This window comes from Gopherus evgoodei, unplaced genomic scaffold, assembly GCF_007399415.2.
Source record: "Gopherus evgoodei ecotype Sinaloan lineage unplaced genomic scaffold, rGopEvg1_v1.p scaffold_56_arrow_ctg1, whole genome shotgun sequence".
NCBI classification, from domain to species: Eukaryota; Metazoa; Chordata; order Testudines; family Testudinidae; genus Gopherus; species Gopherus evgoodei.
The window spans coordinates 825,100-837,406 of NW_022060077.1; the positions used below are offsets into that span (position 1 = coordinate 825,100).

Below are 12,307 nucleotides of genomic sequence, written 5' to 3' on the forward strand. Positions count from 1 at the left end.
TATATAAGGATGGGGTCTAAATTAGCTGATACCACCCAACAAAGAGATTGTGGAGCTGTCATGGGTAGTTCTTTGAAAACTTCCGTTCTATGCACAGCAGTGGTCAAAAAGGCTAATAGATTGTTAAGAACCATTAGGAAATGGATAGAAAATGTTTTACTGCCACTATATAAATCCATGGTACGGCCTGTCATAGTATAATTCCCAAATCTGGACCTTAGCCTCCAAAATATGGGTACTAGCATGAATTCCCCTAAGCTTAATTACTAGCTTAGATCTGACAGGCTGCCACCAATCAGGACTTATGTAGAGCGCCTGATAGACTCTGGTCTCCCCAAACCCTTCCCTGGGGACCCCCAAGACCCAGATTCCTTGAGTCTCACAACAAAGGGAAATAAACCATTCCCTCCCCCGCTCTTTTCTTCCTCCCTGGTTACACTAGGAGACCACCGTGATTCAAATCCTTGAATCACCACTTCCCCTCCCTTCTTTCCCAGAGAGAGATACACACAGATAAACGCCGAGAGCAGGTTTTTCTTCCCTCCTACCTTTTCTTTCTCCCACCAATTCCCTGGTGAGTACACAGACTCAAGTCCTTTGAGCCTTATCTAGGAGAAAAAAATCAAACAGGTCTTAAAGCAAAGGTTTTAATAAAAAAAGAAAGAAAAAAGTAAAAGGTTTATCTCTGCAGTTTAGATGGTAAACAGTACACGGTCTTTTAGCTTATAGAAAATGGATAAACAGCCTTATCCAGAAAAAATACAATTTAAACTATTTCCAGCAGACTACACATTTGCAAATACAGAAAAACAACGTAAAAGCCTATATTGTCTTTCTACCGTTGTACTTACAAGTTGGAAACAGAAGATTAGAAAGCCCGGAGATTCGTGTGGTCCCTCTCAGAGCCCAGAGAGAGAACAGCCCAAGAACAAAGGACTCACACTCAAACTTCCCTCCACCTAGATTTGAAAAAAACTTGTTTCCTGATTGGTCCTCTGGTCAGGTGTTGTTTGTTAACCCTTTCCAGGTGAAAGAGACATTAACCCTTAGCTATTTGTTTATGACACTCCCCCCAAATCGCAGACAGTGGGGAACGTCACTGGCGGTGATTTCTTCCTAGAACTTTAGAATAAACAGATTAATACAACACATGCACCTTTACATATACTACTAAGTATGTAAACTACAAGGCTTTCTACATTTTAAGAACAATTTTTAACCAGTGGATTATGGGAAACTCTCACAGGAGAGTTCATCAGCTACTTTGTTAGAAGCTCCTGAAATGTGTTGAATTTCAAAATCAAAATCTTGGAGAGCTAAGCTCCATCGAAGAAGTTTTTTGTTGTTCCCTTTGGCAGTATGAGGCCACTTTAGTGCAGCATGGTCAGTTTGTAGCTGGAACCGCCGTCCCCAAACGTATGGGCGTAGCTTTTCCAGGGCGTACACAATGGCGTAGCATTCCTTTTCACTGACTGACCAGTGACTTTCCCTCTCAGACAGTTTCTTGCTGAGAAACACGACAGGATGGAAGTTGTGATCCGGTCCTTCCTGCATAAGAACTGCTCCGACACCACGCTCAGATGCATCTGTGGTTACTAGGAATGGCTTGTCAAAGTCTGGGGCCATTAGCACAGGGTCAGACATGAGCGTTGCCTTAAGTTGGGTAAAGGCCTTTTGACACTCATTAATCCACTTAACTGCATTCGGCTGGGTCTTTTTGGTCAGGTCGGTCAGTGGGGCAGCGATTTAGCTGTAGTGTGGTACAAATCGCCTGTAATACCCGGCCAAGCCTAAGAAGGATTGGACCTGTTTCTTTGACTTTGGGACAGGCCACTTTTGGATAGCATCCACCTTGGCCTGTAGGGGGTTTATGGTTCCTCGACCCACCTGGTGCCCCAGGTAAGTCACTCTGTTTTGGCCTATTTGACACTTTTTGGCCTTAACAGTTAGTCCAGCCTGCCTGATGCGCTCAAAAACCTTTTCCAGGTGTTCTAGGTGTTCGGGCCAGGAGTCTGAAAAAATGGCCACATCATCGAGGTAGGCAACTGCATATTCTCCCAGTCCTGCTAGTAGACCATCTACCAGCCTCTGGAAGGTGGCGGGTGCATTTCGCAGCCCGAAAGGAAGGACATTAAATTCATACACCCCCGCATGGGTGATGAATGCGGACCTTTCCTTGGCAGGTTCATCTAGCGGTACTTGCCAGTACCCCTTGGTTAAGTCTATTGTAGAGATGAACTGGGTACGTCCCAACTTTTCCAATAGCTCATCGGTGCGTGGCATCGGAACACAGAGATAACCTATGGAACTCACTGCCAGTGGATGTTGTGATGGGAAAGGATTGAAAAATCCTTAGATAAGTTGATGGGGATAAGTCCATCAATGGCTACTAGCCAAGCTGGTCAGGGATACAAGCCCATACTGCTGGTGTCCCAAAACCTCTGATAACTAGAAACCAGAATGGGAAGACAAGGGATGGATCACACAATGGTTGCCCTGTTCTGCTCACTGCCCTGAAGCACCTGGCATTTGTCACTGTCAGAAGACAGGACACTGGGCTAGATGGACCATTTATCTGACCCAGTAGATGCCATTTTTATGTTCCTGTGAGACATTTCTACTCCAACGCTCTCGGAATGGAAGGTGGGAATAAAAGCAGAAACAGTTTCCTGCAGTAATTTTGTGGCACTAGCAGATGGTTACACAAGACTCATCACATTATCCTCAGTGGCAAAACATTCCACTAGCAGGGGGTAAGACACAGCTAATCACACACACAAGATTTTCCTCTCTCTGTCTCCCATGATCGGTGCACCAGAGAGCACGTGCAAATAAGACCCTCACCCAGTGCACCGGGACACAGCACCCCCTGACCTCCCTCCCACTCGGTCAGCCCCACAAAGCCACTTGCGTGGGAAAGAGCGTGAGATCAGCCTGGGGAAGCTGGGCCCATCCACGCAAAATGATCCATTAGGCAGCCAAATACACGGTCCGTGGGAAGCAGGCCTTGGCTATGGAATGAGGGACAGAGGCCAGCAGAGATGTGACCCTGAGAAGGATTCAGGAGTTCTGATATCTTTGTGGGGGGTGCCTTAGCCAAACACAAGTTATTGGGCTGAATACAGGAGTGACTAGATGAAATTCTAGGGCCTGCTTAAAGACTGAATCACCATGTTTCCCATGGGATGGTGTGCGTGGGGGGGGGGTTGCTGCCTCAGCCATGTCCTCTTAGAGTGGATTTCTGGGTAAAGGAGTCCCATGATGACACAGACAAAGCCACCCCTGCTCAGGTTCTGGGCTGTGTGGAGGAGGGCCATGAAATCTCTGTGCTGTCTCCCTGAGGAGAATTGCTCCTGATTTCCATGCTGGCCCCATAGTGTGCTCATTTGCCAATGAGGAAATCGAGGAGGAAAGAAACTCTCCCAAGGTGACACAACAGGTCAGTGTCAGAATGAACACTAGAGCTCCCATCTCCCAGTGTGCAGCACAGTGCACTTCCCATGCTTGTATGGCACCTACTCCTTCGCTGCTGCTTTCCTTTGCCATGGAGAGTGCGACTCAGATGCAGCTTGTCACAGAGGAGCACACACTATGCTCTATCACAATGTGATTTTACCATTGTGCTTTCTTGTTTTTTTGTTTCCCTTCAACATAGAGCAAGACTGACTCAGTCTGGCTGATTTCTGTGGCAGGGCGCTGTGCTGTTGCAGCCATGTGTGCCCCAGGATATTAGAGAGACAAACTGGGGGAGGAAATAGTTTTCATTGGACCCAAATTCTGTTGACGAGAGAGACCAGCGTTCAACCTTATGCAGTGGAAGTACATAATAAAAACATCCCTACAATTCCAATGAAAACTTGCGTTTAATTTCCAAATCCCAGAGCATTTTCTGTGTCCTGCTTTAGCTCAGCAGGGAGCTTCCCCTGCACCACCAATGAAACACATAGATCACCCGTTTCAGGATCTCTTTTGTTGTCATCCCATAAATGATGGGGTTTAACATGGGGGGAATGAGCACATAGAGGTTGGCCAGGAGGTTGAGAATATAACCTGGGATGATGTGCCCCAATCGGTGTGCAAAATAGGAGAAAAAGGCCGGTGTGTAAAACATCAGTATGACACAGAGGTGAGAGCTACAGGTGCGGAGAGCCTTGAGCCGGGCGTCCTTGGAGGGCAGCAGGAAGACAGCCCTGAGGATCAGCCCATAAGACAAAGCAATGAGCACAGCATCCAAACCAATTACTAAAATACCCATGGCTATACCATACCAGAAAATGACTGTGATGTCGTTGCAGGCCAGCCGGGTTATGGCCATGTAGTCACAATAGGTGTGAGGCAGGAGGTTGGTTCTGCAGAACTTCAGCTGCTTCACGAGAAAGATGAGAGGGAAAATGAAACAGAAACTTCTTGTAACAACTGCCAGCCCCATCTTCCCAATCACAGAATTGGTTAGTATCATGGTGTATCTCAGGGGGTCGCAGATGGCAACGTACCGATCAAACGCCATGGCCAGCAGGATGGCCGACTCGGCCAGAAAACTGACATGGATGAAGAACATCTGTATCAGGCAGGAAGTAAAAGAAATTTCCCCCGCTCTAAACCAGAATACAGCCAGCATCTTGGGCACTGCCGTGGTAGATAACAGCAGATCAGCAGCGGCCAGCATGGACACGAATAGATACATGGGCTCATGGAGGCTTTGTTCTGTTAGTATGATGAATAGTAGGAGAGAGTTCCCAAAAAGTGTCACAATGTACATCAGACAGAAGGGAATGGAGATCCAGACATGAGACTCCTCTTTACCCAGGATACCAGTCAGGATGTAGGTCACTGGGGTAAAAAAGGTGTGATTGTCAGCTGGCATCATGCACCATCACTTGGATCTTCTATTCAATTTCCAAGAACTAACAGCAAAAGAGACAATCAGTGGAAGGTGAGTGTCGGCTAGGACTGGACTGCATTTGTTACAGTGTGATGGGTTCATCCGGGGGGGGCACATGGAACTGGGGTTTCATTGAGCCCTCTGATCCCCCAGTCTGTGCCCCCCTCACACTGTGTTGCTGTGACAAGCTGCAGACCTGCTTCCCATCTTACACCAGCATCCACACACGCAGGGACACACCCTGCTGCAGTTACACGCAGGCTCTAACCAGCCACTGCATGAACCAACAATAGAGAGGCTGCAGCCCAATTAACCACCAGCTTCCCAGATTCGTACCCCCCACTGGAGTGTAAACCCAAAATGTTACAGTCTTACCCTGCACTGAGAACTGTACAGCGTAAGCTCATAGAATTCGCCCCCTCCCTGAATGTGGAAAGGAATATACAACAGCCTCTGCCAGTCGAGCTATGATTTTCCCAGGCACTTCATTCCAACTCACTGGTGTACATAAAGCAAAAACAAGTTTATTAAGTACTAAAACAGATTTTAAGTGATACCAAGCAGATCAAAGCAGATTACCTAGCAAATAAAAAAATGCAACCTAAGATTTATATAAAATCTTAGAATCTATTTTTGTAGTTAAAAAACTTGTTCTGTTATACTGTAAAGCAGTGAGCTTTGACTGGAGTGCTTGGGGAAAATCTCGGCTTGGCTAACCCAAGTGTGCATGGTTCTCTTCAGATGGAGGGAGAGGCCTACCGGGTATTAAACACACACACTGCCCAGATTTGACCAGGGCAGGATCGTACTGCTCTAGGGTACTGGCCTGGACAGCTGGCGGTTTAAGAGCCTGTGTCCAATTGCAGCTGGGTGTGTCTCTACCTGTTGGTGAAAGTGCAGGCGGGAGGGTTTTGCAATTTGTCACAGCTGTATAGTGTGAGAGGCAGCCCAGGCTGGGGGGTCAGTGGGCTCAGAGGTACCTCAGTTCCAGATGCTACTCTGGGGAGTACCCGTCACAATCAGTATCAAAGCAGCCCTTACAATCAGTTACTCCTGGATTATACAGTTTGTACATTTACAGATATGCTGCTTGAAACCCTCTAATTTCTGCCCAATGGAATGGACCCAGATCTGGGGTCCTTATTGACTTTAATGAAAATGTTGCCTGAGTGAAGGCCTTGGGATTTGGGGTGCAGAATATTACAGGGCCTGAGGAGGTTTGCAATGAGGTTTACTCTGAACAGTCACGTAACCTAGTATGACCCAGTCCAGAGCCCACTGACTTCAACAGCAAGACCCCCAGTGACGTCCGTGGGAGGGGATCAGGGTAACCCGGCGACCTCTTCACAACACCCAACCTCAGCGCAGTCACAGGAGTGTATCTCAGAGCCCAGCTCCCGTCCTGCCCCTGCAGTCAGAGTTACACACCCCCATTCTAGCCAACCCCAGCTCAACATATCCCAGGTTTCATGTTTCCATTCGCCCCTTCACAGATTCATTCCATGCAAACGACTCACCAGGCTCCGGCCCCAGCTGGGGAGGAGGAATCTCTGCCTGTGACCGGGTTGGGGAGCTGCAGGCGGCAGGGAATCTGCACTGACCGGGGCTGAGATACAGGTATATTTATATTGCTGCCCTGGGAATCCCAGGGGGAGCTCAGAGCCAGCACGGAGCCCCAGGGACCTGCCTCTGTGCCTGGCTCAGGTGGTGAAGAGCAGCAGGGAATTAACCCTTTCCTCCTCTCACTTGTTTGATCTGATCATTTCTCCTTTTGTTCATTATTTAGAAAGGTCCTTGTGACACTGAGGCCCCCAACAAAGAGTTCCCTCTTCCTTGGAAATAGCTCATATCTCAGACCTGACAAACTCACTACACGACATACAAGTCTTATGGAATATTAACCCTTGAGAAGTAGCATGTAAGGTATGTGTAGGAAGCTTGTAATTTGTCAAGATTTGTAACCATTGCAAAAGGCATGTATGAGTAATAGTTAAAAAAACATAGTGATATTGACAGTGAGCTTTATGAACCTGGAGTAGAAGTTAGTCTCCAGGGCAGTGTATCTAGGTGATGGTCATTCCAGGAGGACGTCATCACCCCACTCTGGTTAGCTGGGCATGTAACGCCAGGCTCAGTTTTCCAGCCATGCTCTGTCCCGAGATGATCAATAGAAAACCATCAGAGACAACTTCAAATAATCAACACCACTTAGAAAGTAAATGAAAGAACATTACAGCAGACAGGATTGACCTGCCTATGAAGAGAGACAGAAGAGTTTCAGGATAACACAGAGTGGGGAGAGACCCTCTGGATCCTTTCGCTAGCGAGCCATCTTTTCGGACACAAAAGTTCTCATGAAAAACTAGTTCCTGGTTTTGTGAATTCAGCCAGTTCTGCAACAGAGTAAACTTAGCGGGAAGGGGAACTTACTTTATTAGCAGAGTGCAGAGTCCTTCCCTTAGGACGGAAGAATCCCATGCACCGCTACAGACTTGTGACCAACTGGCTAGGCCGCAGTTCTGCAGAAAAGAACATGGGGATTACAGTGGAGAAGAATCTGGATATGAGTCAGCAGTGTGCCCTTGTTGCCAAGAAAGCTAACAGCTTTTTTGGATCTATTAGTAGGAGGATAGCCAGCAGATCAAGGGAAGTGATTATTCCCCTCCTTTCGGCACTGGTGAGGCCACACCTGGAGTATTGCGTCCAGTTTTGGTCCCCCCACTACAGAATGGATGTGGACAAATTGGAGAGAGTCCAGTAGAGGGCAATGAAAATGATCAGGGGGCTGGGACACATGACTTATGAGGAGAGGCTGAGGGAATTGGGATTGTGTCATTTGCAGAGGAGAAGAGTGAGGAGGGATTTGATAGCAGCCTTCAAGAACCTGAAGAGGGGTCCCAAAGAGGAGGTTTAGGTTGGATATTAGGAAACACTATTTCACTAGTGGGATTGTGAAACACTGGAATGGGATCCCTAGGGAGGTGGTGGAATCTCCATACTTACAGGTTTTTAAGGCCTTGCTTGACAAAGCCCTGGCTGGGATGGTTTAGTTGGTCCTGCTTTGTGCAGGAGGTTGGACTAGATGACCTCCTGAGGTCTCTACCAACCCTGATATTCTATGCTTCTTTGAGACCTGCCCCAGTCCTGCCTCCACTCCCCAGCCTGCCTCCCCACTTGCAGACTGGGCAGCCTCCAGACGGAATCCCCCCATCCCAGCCTATCACCCCCTCAAGCCAACTCTGCCTCCAGAAATTTTCTCATCTGCAAAGTGAGCTGGATAAATTGATGGAGGGGATGGTATAACGAGATTGCCTACAATGGCATATGGCCCATCTGCGACTGCTAGCAACAAGTATCTCCAAAGGCTTAAAAAGATAAACACAATATCAGTTAGCAGATAGCAGTTTTCAGGTATCTAAAAGGGTGCCATAAGGAGGAGGGAGAAACCTTGTTCACCTTAGCCTCTAATGTTAGAACAAGAAGCAATGGGCTTAAACTGCAGAAAGGGAGATTTAGGTTGGACATTAGGGGAAAGTTCCTAACTGTCATTGTGGTTAAACACTGGAATAAATTGCTTAGGGAGGTTGTGGAATCTCCATCTCTGGAGCTATTTAAGAGTAGGTTAGATAAATGTCTATCAGAAATGGTCTAGACAGTATCTGGTCCTGCCATGAGGGCAGAGGACTGGACTCAATGACCTCTCGAGGTCCCTTCCAGTCCTAGAGTCTATGAATCTATGACTCTATGAATATGTCAGGGAAGAGTTAACACGGGTATTGGCCAGGGAAATCATGCCTCACCAAGCTACTAGAATTCTTCAGGGCATCAACAAGAATGTGGAGAACAGTGATCCAGTAGCTATAGTGCACTTGGACTTTCAGAAAGCCTTTGACAAGATCCCTTCCCGAAGGCTCTTAGGCAAAGTAATCTGTCATGGGATAAGACAGAAGGCCTCCTCGTGGATCAGTAACTGGTTAAAATATAGGAAACAAAGGGGAATAAATGGTCCATTTTCACAATGGAGTGAGGTAATCAATGGGCTCCCCCAAGGATCTGTATTGTGACCATTGCTGTTTAACACATTCCTTAATGATACAGAGAAGGGAGTGAACAGTGAAGTGGCAAAGTTTGGAGAGGATACATAATTATTTAAGATAGTTAAATCTAAAACTGACTGAACAGTTACAGATGTATCTCACAAAAATGGATGACTAAGCAATGAAATGGCTGATGAAATTCAGCATTGATAAGTGGAAAATAATGCACATTGGAATAAATCATCCTAATTTCACATATATAAGGATGGGGTCTAAATTAGCTATTGCCACTCAATAAAGAGATCGTAGAGTCACTGTGGGCAGTTCTCTGAAAACTTCTGTTCTCAGCACAGCAGTGGTCAAAAAGGCTAATAGACTGTTAAGAATCATTAGGAAATGGAGAGAAAATGTCATATTGCTAGTGTATAAATCCGTGGGATTCCCACAACTTCAGTAATGTGTCCAGTTCTAGTAGCCGCATCTCAAAAAGAATATAGTGTAACTTGAAAAGGTTCAGAGAAGGGCAACAAAAATGATGAAGAGTATAAAATTGCTTCCATATGAGGAGAGATGAAAAAGGCTTCGACTGTTCAGCTTAGAAAAGAGACAACTGAGGAGGGATAAGACAGAGGTCTATAAAATCATGACCGGTGCAGAGAAAATGAATAGAGAAATGTAATTTACTTTTTCACACAATGCAAAAACCAAGGGTTACCTGACAAAATAATAAGCAGTAGATTTAATTCAAAGAAGAGGACATATTTTTTCATGGAACACAGCTAACCTGTGGAACTCAATGCCAGGGGATGTTGTGATGGCCAGACGATTAAAAAAGAATTAGATAAGTTGATGGGGGACAGGGCCATCAATGGCCATTAGCCACGCTGGTCAGGGTTGCAAGCCCATGGTGCTGCTGTCCCAAAACCTCTGACCACCAGAAGCCAGGATGGGCCGAGAGGGATGGATCACTTGATGATTGTCCTGTTCTGTTCGCCCCCCCTGAAACATCTGGCACTGACCGCTGGGGAGCTTTGCCCTGACCCAGTAGATACTGTCCTCATGTTCTTATCAGACATTTCTTCTCAACAGCTGCAGAAAAGAAAGGTGGGAATAAAATGAAAATAGATTCCCACAGCGTTTCTGCTGGGTGTTGTGTGATGTTAACAGAAGGTCAAACAAGCCTCCAAGCCCCAGAAGGAGTCAGCATGTTCTCCTCAGCAGAAAAATGTTCCTTTAGCACAGGGTAAGAAACAGTTAATCAGACACACCCGTTTTATTCTCCCTTTGTCTCTCCCACAGTCGGGGGGACCAGAGACCACGTGTAAAAGAGTCCCTCATCCAGTGCACCAGGCCACAGCAACCCTGACCTCTCTCCCACCCAGCCACTCCCACAAAGCCACGAGTGTAGGGAAGAGAGCGAGATCAGCCTGGGGAAACCGGGCCAATCCATGCGAAATGAGCCGTAAGGCAGCCAAACACAAAGTCCTTGGGACAAAGGCCTTGGTTGCAGAATAAAGGACTGAAGCCAGCAGAGCTGTGACCTTGAGAATAGTTTAGGAATTTGAGGAGGAAAGAAACTAACCCAAGGTGACACAGCAGGTCAGTGGCAGAAACAACACTAGCTCCCCTTTATCCCAGTGTGCAGCCCAGGGCACTTCCCACTTGCCCATGGCATGGCCCCCTTGACTGCTGCATTCCTTAATGGTCTGAAAAGAGTCCAGTTCAGATGTAGCTAGTCAGAGAGGAGATACACACACCATGCTCTCTCTCTCTCATGGTGATTTTTACATTTCTTCTTCCATGTTTTGCTGTTTCCTTTCAACTTAGAACAAGACTCACTCAGTCTGGCTGCCTTTTCTGGCAGTGCGCAGTGCTGTTGTAGCCATGTAAGTTGCAGGATATTAGAGAAACAAAGTGAGGGAGGAGATGTCTTTCATTAGACCAATTTCTGTTGGTGAGAGAGACCAGCTTTCAAGCTTACACAGTGTAAGTACATAGTAAAAACATGTGTATAGTTCCAGTGAGAACTGGCTTAAATTTCCAATGTCAAAAGTATTTTCTGTTGACTCCTTTAGCTCAGCAGGGAGCTTCTGCTAACACATCTATAAAAGATGCTGATTACCCTTTTCAGGATCTCTTTTGTTGTCACCCCGTAAACGATGGGGTTTAACATGGGGGGAATGAGCACATAGAGGTTGGCCAGTAGGATGAGAATATAACCTGGGATGATGTGCCCAAATCGGTGTGCATAATAGGAGAAAACGGATGAGATGTGGAACATCAGTATGACACAGAGGTGAGAGCTGCAGGTGCGGAGAGCCTTGAGCCGGGCGTCCTTGGAGGGGAGCCGGAAGACAGCCCTGAGGATCAGCCCATAAGACAAAGCAATGAGCACAGCATCCAAACCAATTACTAAAATAGCCACAGCAAAGCCATACCAGACGTTGACTGTGATGTCGTGGCAGGCCAGACGGGCTATGACCATATACTCACAATAGGTATGAGGCAGGAGGTTGGTTCTGCAGAACTTCAGCTGCTTCATGAGAATGATGTGAGGGAAAAGGATACAGAAACTTCTTGTGACAACTGCCAACCCCATCTTTCTGATCACAGACTTGGTTAGTATCATGGTGTATCTCAGGGGGTCACAGATGGCAATGTATCGATCAAACGCCATGGCCAGCAGGATGGCCGACTCAGCAATGAAACTGGCATGGATGAAGAACATCTGTGTCAGGCAGGCAGCAAAAGAAATTTCCCCTGCTCTAAACCAGAATACAGCCAGCATCTTGGGCACTGTAGTGGTAGATAAAAGCAGATCAACAGTGGCCAGCATGGACATGATTAGATACATGGGTTCATGGAGGCTTCGTTCTGTTAGTATGATGAATAGTAGGAGAGAGTTCCCAAAAAGTGTCACAACGTACATCAGACAGAACGGGATGGCCATCCAGAAATGAGACTCCTCCGTACCCGAGATACCGGTCAGGATGTAAGTAACAGGGTAAAAAACGGTGTGATTGTCAGCTGACATCATGTACCATCACTTGGATCTTCTATTCAGTTTCCTGTAACTAACAGCAAAAGAGAAAATCAGTGAGAACTCCAGTGTCAGCTAGGACTGGAATGCATTTGTTGAGAGAATCAGAGGTACCATCAAAAACTTCACTGTGTGACAACTGCCTGTCATGTGGGACCGTAAATTCAGAAACACATTTGTGCTGTGGAACTGTAGTCGGAAGAAAGCCAAAGACATAAGCCCTTGTGTGAGGTGTGAGGCCTGAGCTAAAGTAATTGAAGCCTTGTTGATACAAAGCAAAATTAGCCTGTGAGCTAGAGGCAGGCCCTGCTCACAGAATCTGGCAAGCACAGGGCTGATATTTGAAAA

General features: G+C 46.7%; 2 protein-coding genes across 2 annotated transcripts; both read right to left on the reverse strand.

The window, feature by feature from the left end:
* Positions 1–3,901: 3,901 nt before the first annotated feature.
* LOC115643283 (olfactory receptor 52B2-like) lies at positions 3,902–4,867 on the reverse strand. Its single transcript, XM_030547160.1, has one exon. The coding sequence runs from the start codon at positions 4,865–4,867 to the stop codon at positions 3,902–3,904; it is 966 nt and encodes a 321-aa protein (XP_030403020.1).
* A 6,123-nt stretch (positions 4,868–10,990) lies between these two features.
* On the reverse strand, positions 10,991–11,956 carry LOC115643284 (olfactory receptor 52B2-like). Its single transcript, XM_030547161.1, has one exon. It carries the CDS (start codon positions 11,954–11,956, stop codon positions 10,991–10,993), a length of 966 nt encoding a protein of 321 aa, XP_030403021.1.
* Between the last annotated feature and the right edge of the window lie 351 nt (positions 11,957–12,307).

Excerpts from the sequence above, each read along its gene's own strand:
- LOC115643283 (XM_030547160.1), bottom strand. The coding sequence starts at position 4,867 with ATGATGCCAGCTGACAATCACACCTTTTTTACCCCAGTGACCTACATC.
- LOC115643284 (XM_030547161.1), bottom strand. The coding sequence starts at position 11,956 with ATGATGTCAGCTGACAATCACACCGTTTTTTACCCTGTTACTTACATC.